General features: G+C 35.9%; 1 protein-coding gene across 4 annotated transcripts in view; it reads left to right on the forward strand.

Annotated features, from left to right (window-relative positions):
* The window catches only part of CEP162 (centrosomal protein 162), a 41,282-nt gene that overhangs the window by 15,841 nt on the left and 12,560 nt on the right, over positions 1 to 12,881 (forward strand). For all 4 annotated transcript variants that reach the window (XM_015622130.2, XM_015622132.2, XM_015622133.2 and 1 more), the window contains 13 exons: positions 873 to 903; positions 1,278 to 1,400; positions 2,153 to 2,344; positions 2,508 to 2,583; positions 3,441 to 3,705; positions 4,874 to 5,141; positions 6,794 to 6,936; positions 7,725 to 7,952; positions 8,599 to 8,733; positions 9,640 to 9,752; positions 10,534 to 10,639; positions 11,362 to 11,488; positions 12,398 to 12,561. In XM_015622130.2, the coding sequence (XP_015477616.1) occupies positions 873 to 903; positions 1,278 to 1,400; positions 2,153 to 2,344; positions 2,508 to 2,583; positions 3,441 to 3,705; positions 4,874 to 5,141; positions 6,794 to 6,936; positions 7,725 to 7,952; positions 8,599 to 8,733; positions 9,640 to 9,752; positions 10,534 to 10,639; positions 11,362 to 11,488; positions 12,398 to 12,561 (1,971 nt within the window). The remainder of the gene's footprint in view (positions 1 to 872; positions 904 to 1,277; positions 1,401 to 2,152; positions 2,345 to 2,507; positions 2,584 to 3,440; positions 3,706 to 4,873; positions 5,142 to 6,793; positions 6,937 to 7,724; positions 7,953 to 8,598; positions 8,734 to 9,639; positions 9,753 to 10,533; positions 10,640 to 11,361; positions 11,489 to 12,397; positions 12,562 to 12,881) is intronic.

The following is a 12,881-nucleotide window of genomic DNA, read 5'->3' on the forward strand; positions in this document are numbered from 1 at the left end:
ATACTGTCAGAAAGAATATAGTGGCCCTCAGACTATATCTTTCTATTAAGGATATGCACTTTCCTGTGTGAATGATACGATAGATCATAGAAAGGGTTAAGTTCTTCACAGGGTTTCCTGCTTAATCCTCCTTTGAGTTAAGAAATGAGGGTGGAAGTGCACAAATGATGATTTCAGGTGGAAACTCAGCCTCAGAATGGCTAGTGATTAATCTCTCAGAGCTAGTGATGTGCAAGTGACACAGACTACTGGAAGTAATTCAGTACAGAGGAGGACAGAGGACCCACAAAGCTTCACTGTATGAGCTGTGAGGGCACAGCTGGCTTAGTCAGGTGTTATGATGTATAGCACATGTGGTTGGAGCACATAGGTGCATCCCTAGAGCACATGTTCAGATTAGGTTTTTTTTTCAAAAGAAATTTATAGAGCACCATGTACTCATTTTCACTAGGTAAACTTACTTGGTTTTTAGTTCTTTTTAAGTAAATTTCTTAGAGTGGTATATCTAATAAATGTTTGAAATGTTAGAATAGAATTGTAAATAATGTGTTTGCTGCTACTTTCTTTTCTCAAATTACAATGAAAGAAAATCAGAAAGCTGCAAAAATGCTCCTCTGTGCAGAGGAGCATTTAATTTCTGTTCACTTGTGAAAAGGTTTATAGAGTACAGGATGTTGTGAACTTTCTGGCATCCTAGGGAGGGTTTTAGAGAAGTGCCTATTCTTGGGGAATGAATAACTGCTTAGTTCTAAGTTCTAAAAACTGTTTTTAGGTATTGGACCAACTTCTAAAGTTTGTCCAATTTCTTTTTTTCCCCTGATGTTCAAGAAGTAATTGTTTGGGGTTTTTGTTTTGTTTTTTTTTTTTGTTAGGAAGAAGCAAACACTGGCATGCTGGCTAAAGGTAAAATATAAACTTTGATCCGTAGAAGAAGACTAAATGTAACTTTTTGAAACGTGCTTACTTTATTTTTACTATTCTGGTATTTCTCACCTTACTATATTGTGTTCTAATGAAAATATGTTGAATTGAAATAGTTAAAATAATCTACTTTTAACACTTAAAGGTGATTATCAATGTATTTTTATATTTATTGCATCTCCTCAGAACTCAAATTTGTAATCAGAGTTCATTGGTTTTCCATTAATGGCAATAAAATAATCTACATAGTATTTTTTGTATGCTTAAGACATCAAGATAAGCTCTGGTATACTTTTAATTCCAATGTGATGAAGTATAAATAAGATTTGTGTTTTCTTTAACATTTATCTTCTCAGTTGTATTGCTTGATTCACAAGATTCCACTGTAGAACTTCAGAAGGCCATTGAAACATCAGATGTAGCTCCAGGTGAACATGATCAGCCTGAAGAAGTCAGTGCAATTGAAATAAATGAAGCAGGTAAGAGGTACTTTAAAAAAAACAAACGAAAAAAACCAACAAAAAACCACAACCCAAATAAACCCCACCACATAACAAAACTCAAAACCTTAAATCTTACTTTATTAAAATAGGTGACTCCAGTGTCTTCATTTGTTCTTAGATTATTGGGGAACATGAAGCCCTTGGCTTTTGCCAATAAATCTTGAAACATGAGGAAACATTTCAGGAAAAAGTGATGTTTCTGCTGAAAAGATCCCTTTTTACACTTGGTTATTGCAAAGTAGCTTTTGATGCTGCAATTTCATATTTAAATACCATCTCCTTTGGTTATTTCTCATATCTATAATTTTTCTTTGACAGCACTGAACTGAATTATTAATTACATTCTCTTATCAAACTTTGCACAGTGGTACAGGTCACATATATTCAGATTATGACTGTGATGGCACCTGTTAAAATAGTCATATAATTTTATATATTGTGTGTATGTATATTATTTTATAATGTTAATTTTAGTAGTGTTAAAATATTGAGGTGGGAGAGAATGGGGGAAAGGAATGCAAACTGTAGATGAGACAGTTTAGTAGGCACTAATTAACTTGGCAGCTGTTTCTTTTTATAGGAAAAATGAGATTTTTAATTTTTTTTTTTAATGTAAATGATATCCCTACATAATAGACCAAGCTAGTAACTGAAACACAGGCTCAAGAGGGATGTTTCCCTAAAGAGAAAATCCAGTAGTGTCTCTTACAAGTCTGCTTTTTTTTCAGGTACTTCCTGTGGACAAACCACCAGTGACATGGAAGCACTACACCAGGCGTATCATCACATTGGTCAGTCTTTGGGAGACACTGATGAACAGAAGCTGCACAATTCTGCAGTGGCAGTCTCAGAAGGCTTAGGGCAAAGCAGTTCACAAAATAATGACATCTATACAAAAAACATGTCAACTGTTGATTCAGGTAAATAGCTCAAAGGGAGGCATGTATTGTATAATCTTGTAAAACAAGTGAGATAGTAATATCTATAATATTCCATTTACGAAACATTTTTAAATGTCCTTGCAACAAATATTTTTTCTAGGTTGTTACTTAATTTATTTTATATTTATTTCTCATTATTTAGATTTACCTACTGTGGAGGAATTGATGAAAACAATTAAAGGACATAGTATCAGAAATTTTGGTGTTGACACTGAAAGGTATTTATTTCAAGATGCATTTTGAGAATTGTAGTAACTTAAAGCTGGTAACGATTTGTGAAAAATACCTTACTCAATAACTCATCTATCTCTTTCTCTAATTAAATACTGAAATTTTGTTACATCCTGCACTGGCATTATGACATTTGCAGTGAACTGTTAAATGAGTTACACAGTGTTAATGGATATAGACCAAGGATTCCCATACTTACTTTGGGTAATAAGCAGCCATGTTTGTCAAATAATTTGGAGGAGTGTTCATCACTCTCACAGCTAGGCTCTCTGCCTTCCCAGTCTTCTTCTCTTTCCCCTTCTCCATTCAAGGATTTCAGCCCACATCCTATCCTAGCTCTCCAAGCTCCATTATCTTAAATTCAAATCCTCTTAAGATCAAACCCCACTGTTTTGATTCTTACTAACCTGTAGTCTATACATCCCCCTTATTTGCTGCAACTGTTCTGTCTTGAGCAAACAGCACAGGCCTTGGAACTGTCAGAAATACAGCTTATGCTTAGTAGAGGAGTTCAGGGAGCTTATCACATAGCTGCACTCAGCAGAAATACTTCTTCATTTTTTTATTAGTGTTAATTGCAGGCTTACAGGTGTTTATCTTGTAGCCAGTTTTGCTACCTACACAAAAACAGTCGCTGCTGGGAAGTGGCTCTTTTTATACAGCATGGGAGCCAAACCTGTATGACTAAATCTGCAAGATGGGTCTTAAAAGAGGCTTAGTAGCTCTTTGAAATTCAGGCAGTCTTTACAGCTGATATCTAAGGAAAAAATGTTCCGCTTTTTCCAGAGTGATAGAAAAGCAAAGGGCAAAAGTCTTATTATATATGACTTCTTTTTTCTTGTAGTCCTGTGAAACTGGTAGGCAGCACAGAAAATGACCTCATTAGCCACTCACCCCTTGAAGACCCCCAGAGTAATGCAGCTTGGGAGAAAAACTTAGTTGAAAAGTTTAACAGAGAAGAAAACATCTTTCTACGGAGAAGTGTGAATGACGATGCCTTTCAGAGGATGACTGAGAAAAAAATTCAGACCATGGAAGAACAGCCTGATATACTAAGAGAAAAAATAGGACAAGACTCTCTGCTTTCACAGGGAAGCAAAACTAAAAAAGTAAGTATTACCAGCCAAATTTTTGTTATATGGAAGTAATTTTTAAAGGTATGTATTTTAGACTGCCTGTCACTTGATTATGCTCTGATGTTAAGAAATTGAGAGACTGTGGTTCTTTTTCTTGAAATTCTCCTGTTGCTACTGCTACTGATGGAGGTCACCAAATCCAGTGGACATTGGGACCAGTGGGATTCTTCTTGTCCCAGCCCAATATGTGCAAGGCAGCTTCAATGCCACGTCTCCAGCAAGATATCCTCAAGAGGGTGATGTCTCTGAGCATGTGAGCATTGGAGGGACACATGTAAACACACAACAGGCTCAGAACATAGAACAATTGTACAGAGAGAACAGTTAGAAATTAAATACAGTAAGAATATAGAAGAGACTGCAATGGTCAGTGTCCAGCTGAGTCAGACAAGCGTGCTGATCAGCAACCTAGTCATGTCACCAGCTTTTTTAATCTGATTTTTTCTCCATTTCCCAGACTTGTTTTTACCTATTTTTTGTTCTTTCCCTAAATATCATGTAAATTTTGCACATTCCTACAATCATCTCAAACATTCCAGAGCAAGATTTACATAATCCTAATCTTCTCCCTGAATCCCCAAATTCTTTCCTCCTTGCATCCCCTAAATTAGCTTCACACTCCTTTAAGCAGTCATCTCTTGTGTATGCAAGGCATTGTAGGGACAGAGGTTTGGCTGATTTATATCAGTGGATTTCCCACTAGGGCAAACTGGCTAAACATTTTTATTTGTTGGTGTTGGGAGTTGCGTGCTTTGTTTTCAATGATCAGATTTAGCAGGGTTCCTCTGCCTACCACTATTACTTTCTTCGTGGCTGGGTTTCTGTATTCACTGTGTTTATTAGCCTTTAGTCATGAACTCCCTTATTTGTTAAGCAAAATATCCTGTAATGTACACTACAATTAAAATAAATTTCCCAATTTCCCAGATCAGTTAAACAGAGCCATTACAAAACACTTGCCCTATATAGTTGTGAAGTAGTACAATTCTGCAAAATTACTTACTACTAATTGGGTTAAAAATAATGCTTGCCATCACCCTGAGTCTTATAGTTGTGTAATTTTGGTAACTGGTTCAGTGTTTTTCACTGGAGAATGATACCTCAGTTTACAGCAGAGCCTAAAATTTGTGTTCTGTCACAGGCTCTTCGGTCTTGTTCCTTGAAGAATGAAAGATCAGGATCAATGACAACCAAACCAATGTCTTATAAGAATATCAGAAGTCCAGCACCTGTACATAAAAAGAAACCTTCACATGGTCCTCATGGACTGGTTAGAACTTCTGGCTATGGGAAACCCAGTTTACTTTCAAAGCAGTCTTTTCCAGTTAGTGAAAAAAAAACACCAAAAGAAACTTTCAAAAATGCCTGTGTGAAAGCCAAAAGTCCTGCAGATAGAGCAAAATCTAAAGGTAATTATAAGTTTTAAGAGTTTTAATTTTGAGTTTAAGAGCCAGAGAGGTTTACTTTTTGTTCTACACATTAGAATACCCCAAATGTCATAGAGAAATCTAAACTCAAATGCAGTTAAGTACTGATACTTTTATGTATTAGCATGAAATTGCTGTGAAGAGAGACTTTTATATAAATCTTTGTAGTCGTGCTTCATTTCCACTCACATTTACCACCACTATGTTTGAGACTTACTATTGTTCACCAGTAGGACCAAAAGAATAAAAAAAGCTGGTGTTCAAAAATTAATATCTACAAGGTGACATTTTTCATGATAGTAAGTGCAAAGATTCACTGACTCACTACTTGTATGTTTGAGGCTGAATTCCTGTTCTCAGCTTATTTTGACCTTTGCTTTCCTGGAGTGCAAAAAAAGTACTAAAAAGGAAGTCCTATTTTCTATTCATGTCTCTTGGAAACACTATGGAAAGGTGAATAGCAGTGTAATTCTGTGAAAATTGGGTTGCAAGTAGAGGACTGAACCTTTTTATTTTGGGGTGAAGCCTGAAGAGTTTCATGAGATAATTCAGCTTAGTGTCTTTGCAGACAATGTTTGCTATCCCAGAGGCATGGGCAAGTAACTCTACAGGTACCCAGGCTTTAGTGCACTTCTAGCATGCAGTGCTTTTTAAAAACCCTGCAGGTAGTCAGGATAAGCAGTTTAGGATTACATTACCTGTCTTAGGGAGATGTTTCAGTGGCAGGTGTTGAACTGAAGGATCTCAGTTCCTCAGTACATTGTTGTGTCTCTGCCTGGGGAAGAGAGGGTTTTTACAGCCTGGTGAAAATGGTAAAATGAATGACAAGTACTGAGGAATTAAGACCACTGGCTTCATTCAAACTTGCTCTTCCCTCCCTAGCTATAGCCATTCATTATAGCAATTTTAGATGATTTCTGAAATTAATCTCATTGAAATTAATATCACTGAATCAAACAATTCCCAAGTCATCAGTGCTAAGCAAGCATCTTTCTGAGGGGTGTGTTACATTAAAAACACATGAAATTTGGAAAAGAATCGTTGTCTGATGGGGCTTTTTTTCAGGTGTAACATTCCTAAGCAGAAGCAGTTGAAATGGCAGTTGTAGTTACTATTTGTATTTCAGAAGACTGAGATGTGAACAGTTCCATGTATATTAGTGACTCTAGGGGGAACTTTCCTGATTTCTTATTCCAGTCAAGTCATTATTTGATGAAACAAATAAATGTTGCATTTCTTTCTGTGCTGTCTGCACTCTAGAGTCTATTTTGAAAATTACTGTGTTATCTTCCTCATAGCTTGAAATATGTTGTGTTTCTGTATGCTTAAGTAACTGGCCACTTCTGAAGTGGAGGAGTGAGGTTAACCTTATTTTATGAAGGATTTATTACCCAACTACTTGTTTCAGTTTTTCTCTTGCATCTTGTCATCAGCTCCTTACTGAAAAAGAAACCCAAAACCCTCCAGTTTTTCCATAGTATATAATTGTTCTCAAGTTTCTATATTTCATTCAAAATTCAGGTTGTAGAATACTTTATATACCTACAGGTTGGATCACATGAATACATATTTTTCTTAAAGGACATAAAATTCTGAATTTAATTTGTTCTATTTTACTTTCTGCCTAAATGAAGAAGCCTTATTTGCTACTAGGATAATAAGATCTGCAACAAATGAACCGACTTTGGAGGGAAGTATTAACAGAGTTTTGTCTGGCCAATCAGTTGTTAGTAATCTTGGACACCAGGCTGGGGATTATAACAGGCAGTATCATCATGTGAGTAATAATCAGTGATGCTCTTAATTATAGCATGTACAACTTGGTTTGCAAGCTTATTTTCTCAAGGCTTTTAACAGTTATCACAAGGTTGGCAAGTACTGAAATACTGAATGAAGACTTCCCTTTGGTCAAACACTGATTTTTGCTTTTAAAATACGCAAATATAATCATACTGCTCTTCAGTTGTTTGCATAATGCTGTTGTTTTGGCAGTTCTATATAATTAAAGTTTCTTATTAAATTCTAAAAATTACTATTTAATTGTTAAGGTTAAATAGGACTTCTACATATAATATTCTGGTATTAATGTTTAAACAGTACTACTGTTCAGGGATTTTTTCCTATTTGCATTGCATTAAATATTTAATAGTACCTTCTGACTTCTCCAAGATGACTGAATTTACAGTACCATAATGGTTTTTCCTTCTCCCTTATTAACTGCATGACAAAGCTATTCATTGAATACCTAAAGCATTGCTGCTTTTCTAAAAGTATGATGCATAATAGGATAATTCTGGTAACAATATAGTGGCTGTTATATGGGATGTATTTGTTTCTTGTTGGGTTTTTGTCTTGTTTTCCTCATATATATTTTGCAAATTAGAAGGTAGCTCATTAAAATAAATATGGGAAGTTTTGCTATTAAAATGTTGGGAGGGTTCTATTTTGGGTTGTTTTTTCAAGTGCTTTGCTGAGACCCAGACAAACTAGTTAAATAAAACTGACAAGCAGAGTTCTGGTAAACAATCAGCTCAGTGTAATGTTTCCCTGAATTGTCTACCCTAGGACTTACCATTTTCCCCTTTCAAAAGCTGTGATAGAGAGCTGTATTTGTTAAAACGAGTACAAGCAGCAGAGGAGGACCTGAACACAGCTCGGGATTTGGTTCAACAGCTGGCCAGTAAGCTTTCACAAAAGGAGAAGGAGATGGAGGTTAAGGTAGTGGAACTGAAAACACAGCACGAGAAGGAGCTTTCCCATCTGGGTCAAGAAAACTATGTTCTTCAGAGCAAGGTACTTTATCATCTTTATCCTGTGCCTATAGAAGAGGAGAAATACTGCTTCTGAAAATTGAATCAATGTTACTTTACATGAGTTGTTGATGAGCAGAAAATCCAAATTTACACAGACACTGCAAGTTTATAAATGCATACCTGCTGTTACATTTATTGTCTGTAGACATAATTTTTTTTTTTTCCCTTGGAGATAAACCATGTTATCCTGAGTTTCCTTACATTGTTATTTCAAGAGTCCTGCAGCAAGCTTTTTGCAAAGATTTAATTCACTCTCACAGATACCACTTGTTATAGATAAGTACTATAGGTACTATGTTGAGATATGGTTTATAATTCTTGATGCATTTTTCAGTATTGTGTTTCATCTGTATGAAATATTCCCACTTATTCCACTATACCCTTGTTGCAGATAACTCCCTGCTTTGTAATGTACCCTCTTTTCTAAACACATGAGAACAGAAATTCTAGCTTTTCCCAAACATTGTATACCTTTTTTCTGTTTTGTAATGCTTCTGTGAAACTCCAGTAAGAGCCACTCATTGGTCTGCTCTCATAGCTTAATGAAGAGAATGGACTGTAGTCTTGTAGAAAATTGCATATTGCTAACAAAACTTTATTACTGCTTGTGTACCTTTTTCTGAAAGCTAAGAAATATGGAAGAGATGGCCCAAGAAAAGAGGTCAACCCATGCAGCAACAATTCCTGTAACTGAGGAAAAACTGGCACAAATACAAAAAGAGATTGAAGATCAAGAGGTCATTATTCAAGGTTATCAACAGGTAACACCACACATCATGTTGAGCTGTGTTCTGTCCAGTTTCAGAAACAAAATTGTTTAATGGTTACTACTTTTCTGTTGAAAACAAGTACCTTGTTTTCTAAAAAGTGGATGGAATTAGGGTGTGAAGGGCAAATATATTGCAGATTTTAAAAGTCTTTCACACATCTAGTTTGGACTAAGTTTTTCCACAGTTCCACGTAAATGTTCTAAATTGTAAAAATCAGTAACTTTTCAGCTGAGAACTGGGAAAATACTTTATGGTCAATGAAGAACCACAAACTTTTTTGCCCAAATGTAATTTAAAATCAGTACATTTAAGCAACATAAGAAATATGAAACATTTTGTTTTTTAAAATGTTTTTCTCAAGGTCTGAGCAGCAGATTTCAGGGTAACCTTATTAGCATGCCTGATTTGTATTACTGAGTCAAGTGGAGAAATAGATAATTCAAGCTTAGTAATCCTTTTGAATACTTGCAGCTATAAACCCCAGTAGGTAGCTCAAGCAGCTTCCAGCTGATGCTCAGCATAATTTCTTGATATAAACATAATGTCTTTCCAATATGGCTGTGAGCATCCCAAACAATGATGGTTTGTGCCCCCAGGACTGGAGCATGGGCAGGCTGAGCTCTGATTTATCAGCACCCACCCATGAACATGTTTTTAGAATATAGCTGGGATAGGTTGTGGAGGATCTGTCTTAGCTCTTTCCTGCAGAGTGAGCAGATACTTGGATGAGATTGTAGATAATGAAAGTAGATACCCATTTTAGAAGGTCAGTAATGAAATATGTAGCATTTTCTTCCACTGTTTCAGCAGGGAAACTGTGATTCATACAAAGTTGTTTTATAACTGTAGAAAACAGTCATTTATGAACATTCTTTAACTTTGTCTGTCTCAACTCAGGAAAATGAGAGGTTATACAAACAAATGAAAGAGCTACAAATCCAAAATAAAAAAAACGAAGAACGAATGTTTAAGGAGAATCAGTGCATAAAGTCTGAATTAATACACTTAAGGTAGGCTTATTTACATATCTGACCCAAAATCTCTGGAATTTTCTGCTGTTTATTTTTTTTTATGCTACACCATTGCAGAGTCTATCAGATGCATGTTTTCTAGTGTTTCTCAGGTTTGTGGTTTTGTTTCTTTTGAGAATTGATTTGTGTTGATTATGGGCATTTAATTCTTTGTTTTCTTGATGCTGTTGCAAAGCCATGGGAAGACTAGAGACTTGCACTTGGGAAATATTTCAGTGTTCTTATTCATACCAGAATGAATAATAATACATTATACAACACTTGTTCTGATAGTATGGCTCTGCTGATGTTGTTGAGATGTTTTGATTCTGTTGTAAGATACACAGTAGATCAGGGGCACAAGAGGTTCTGCTAGTGGAGAAACCATTCTATTCACTGCATTGTAGGTCCTGTGAGTTTTGCATCCTGTGCTAATAATGAGGAAAAACAACCTAGCAATTGTGTGTACTCCTAATGTACAGATCTTTGCTTTGGAGAGGCCTGTAAATGAATTCCACTTTAGGAATTGCAGGGTCAATTTTTATTTCTTTCCCTTGTGTAGTCCAAATAAACTAGTTCATGCGAGGTGAGAAGACTTCACCTTACAGTGAATTCTGTTTGTATATAAATGTTGTGCATGTTTGCTTCTCTTTTTGTTTTGAACCTGCACAGATTGACTTTGTGGTACAATTTGGAGGGCAGGGGATTGTGTTTGTTTTTCAGTAGCCACTGAGAGTATGCTGAGTCACCACTCTGCATAACTGCTTTTGCTATTGTTTAGAGAAAAGCTAGAGAAGACCAGTAACCAGTCACGAATCATGCAGGATTCTGAGTCAGCCAGAAATCAGAGTTTCACAGAATTGATTTCAGAGCTTCGAGCAGCACAGGTAGGTATATACCAAGCCTATAAGATCACAGAGTAGTGCCTTTGCTTGTAGCACAGAAATATAAATAATAACTGCTGGAAACATGGGGAGCACACAGGCCTGATGTGGCCTGCTCAGCAGATCAGGATAGGAGCTCACTAGCAGTAACAAACCTACATGCACATGCCTAGACACTCAGTCTGTTTACTGGCTGCTCCCAAAATCTCAGCCCCCCAGCTGATCTTTGCTGTACCTGTGCATACTTAGGATCAAGGAGCTCCATCTTTAGAGGTGGCTCTGGCACCGAGACCCTTGGTCTTGAAGTTAGGTAGTGTTCATGTGTAGCAACAAGAAGAGAGACTGCCTGAAGAAAATGGCAGGTAGAATGTAGTAAGGTGAACTGTTGGACAATACATCTCTCATGTAACTTACAGCCTCCAGTCTCAGAAGCCATTTTTTTTACTGGCCCTCTCAAAAGGCAAATGTTTTCTACTTCTATAACGGTTAAGTAAGGCTTAAAAAATCTGGAGTTCAGGGGTTTGTTTTAATGTTTAGCATATGTTTTCCCATGCTCTGCTATAGCGGGGCCTGAGAATAATACCAAAATTAAAAGATCTTATTGTTGCAGTGGTCGGATGCAACTGTTGTGATTTAATTGTTGTATGATGAAAAGGCATGCAAGGGGATTTGTGTGATATTACGTGTTTAGTTTTTCATGTTTTAATGTTTTCTCTAAAACCCAGAAAGAAGAAGCTAAATTACAAGAAGAGATAAGACGTCTAAAACAAGATAAACAAGCTCTTGAGGTAGACTTGGTACAAGCCAAGAAAGAGAGAGATTTAGCAAAAGTCCAGATTGCATCTGCATCAAGTAAAGCACCTTTATTTTGTTGAATAATTTTGCTTAGTTTGCATTTCAGTAAATAAATATGTAACAAAAACTTGTTTCTTAATAATGTATTGCTTAGTGAAATGCATCTAGACCATTTCCAAACGTTGTCTAACAATGTCCAAACAATGTCTAACAAAAGCATACGGTGAAGGGCATGCTGCAGTACTTCTGGTATGCTATTAAAAAGTATCTTCCTGTATCCAAGCATACTCTTTGTTATGACCTGTTAAGTTTGATTTCTTGCCCATCTTTCACTAGACATGGAAAACAGACGATTGCAATAATGTGACAATTCTGTTCATAAGAAAAGATTTACTATGTTACATCTTAGTCTCCTATTCAGGTCTTGCCCATTTTTCAACTATAACATACACCTTGGGACTTTTTTCAGTATTCTTACCAGGGCTTTTTCCAGTTTGAATTAATGTGAGAAGGTCAAAATTGACTCAGTTTCAGTGTCAGGTGGCACAAATGCTGAGTGCAGTACTATTTACCTCCATGTCTCTTCAGAAAAAGTTTGAACCCTTAATGGGAGGAATATGATCAATACACATCTAAGCATATATTCTACATTGTCATTCATCTTGATGCTGAAGGTTGGTTTACTAGAGCATGATCAAGAATAGATCAAGAATAGATTCTGTTTTAAATGCTTTCTGTGGTTAACTGTAAGCCATTGAGTACTGCTATGTATGAGAGAAATAAAGTGGTTTTTACAAATACTGTTGCTTTTAAAATCCTAATTAGGATCTGGTTTTAAAGCTACTATAGTAACTGTTGTCAAAATGGTAAATGTATGAAATATGCTGAGGAAGACAGTGTTGACTAATTACTCTTTCAATACACAATTACTAATAAGACAATTCTAAGAATTTTTTATTTTTGTAGGTGAGAAGTCTTATGAATTTAAAGTTATGGAAGAGTCATACAAACAGGAAATTACTAATTTAAAAAAAAGACTTCAGTGGTATGCAGAAAATCAAGATCTTCTGGATAAAGATGCGGCCTGTCTTAAAGATGCAAGAGAAGAAGTTGAAAAACTAAGACTAGAGGTGATAATATCTAGCTTTATGTAAAAGTTGGAACTGGAAATTGTTTCTTTTTCCAGTGATGAGTATAATGTAATTATTTCCTTCATAATAATCCCTTTTTTTAATATATATTAGATTGGTTCTGTTGGACATCTTGGCTATGCTTCTGGGAACAAAAGTAACATGCTTCCCTAAAATCTTCAAATTTCTTGACCTAAGGGAAAGAAGTATATTGTTATGTTAACAACCAGGAACACCTCTGTTCTCATTTTCTTTCCCTCCTTTGTGCTCCATAGTAACTCAGGCAACACTTTTATTTTCTCTTAAGTGCCAGTTCTAAA

The sequence above is a fragment of the Parus major genome, chromosome 3 (assembly GCF_001522545.3).
Source record: "Parus major isolate Abel chromosome 3, Parus_major1.1, whole genome shotgun sequence".
Classification (NCBI taxonomy): Eukaryota; Metazoa; Chordata; class Aves; order Passeriformes; family Paridae; genus Parus; species Parus major.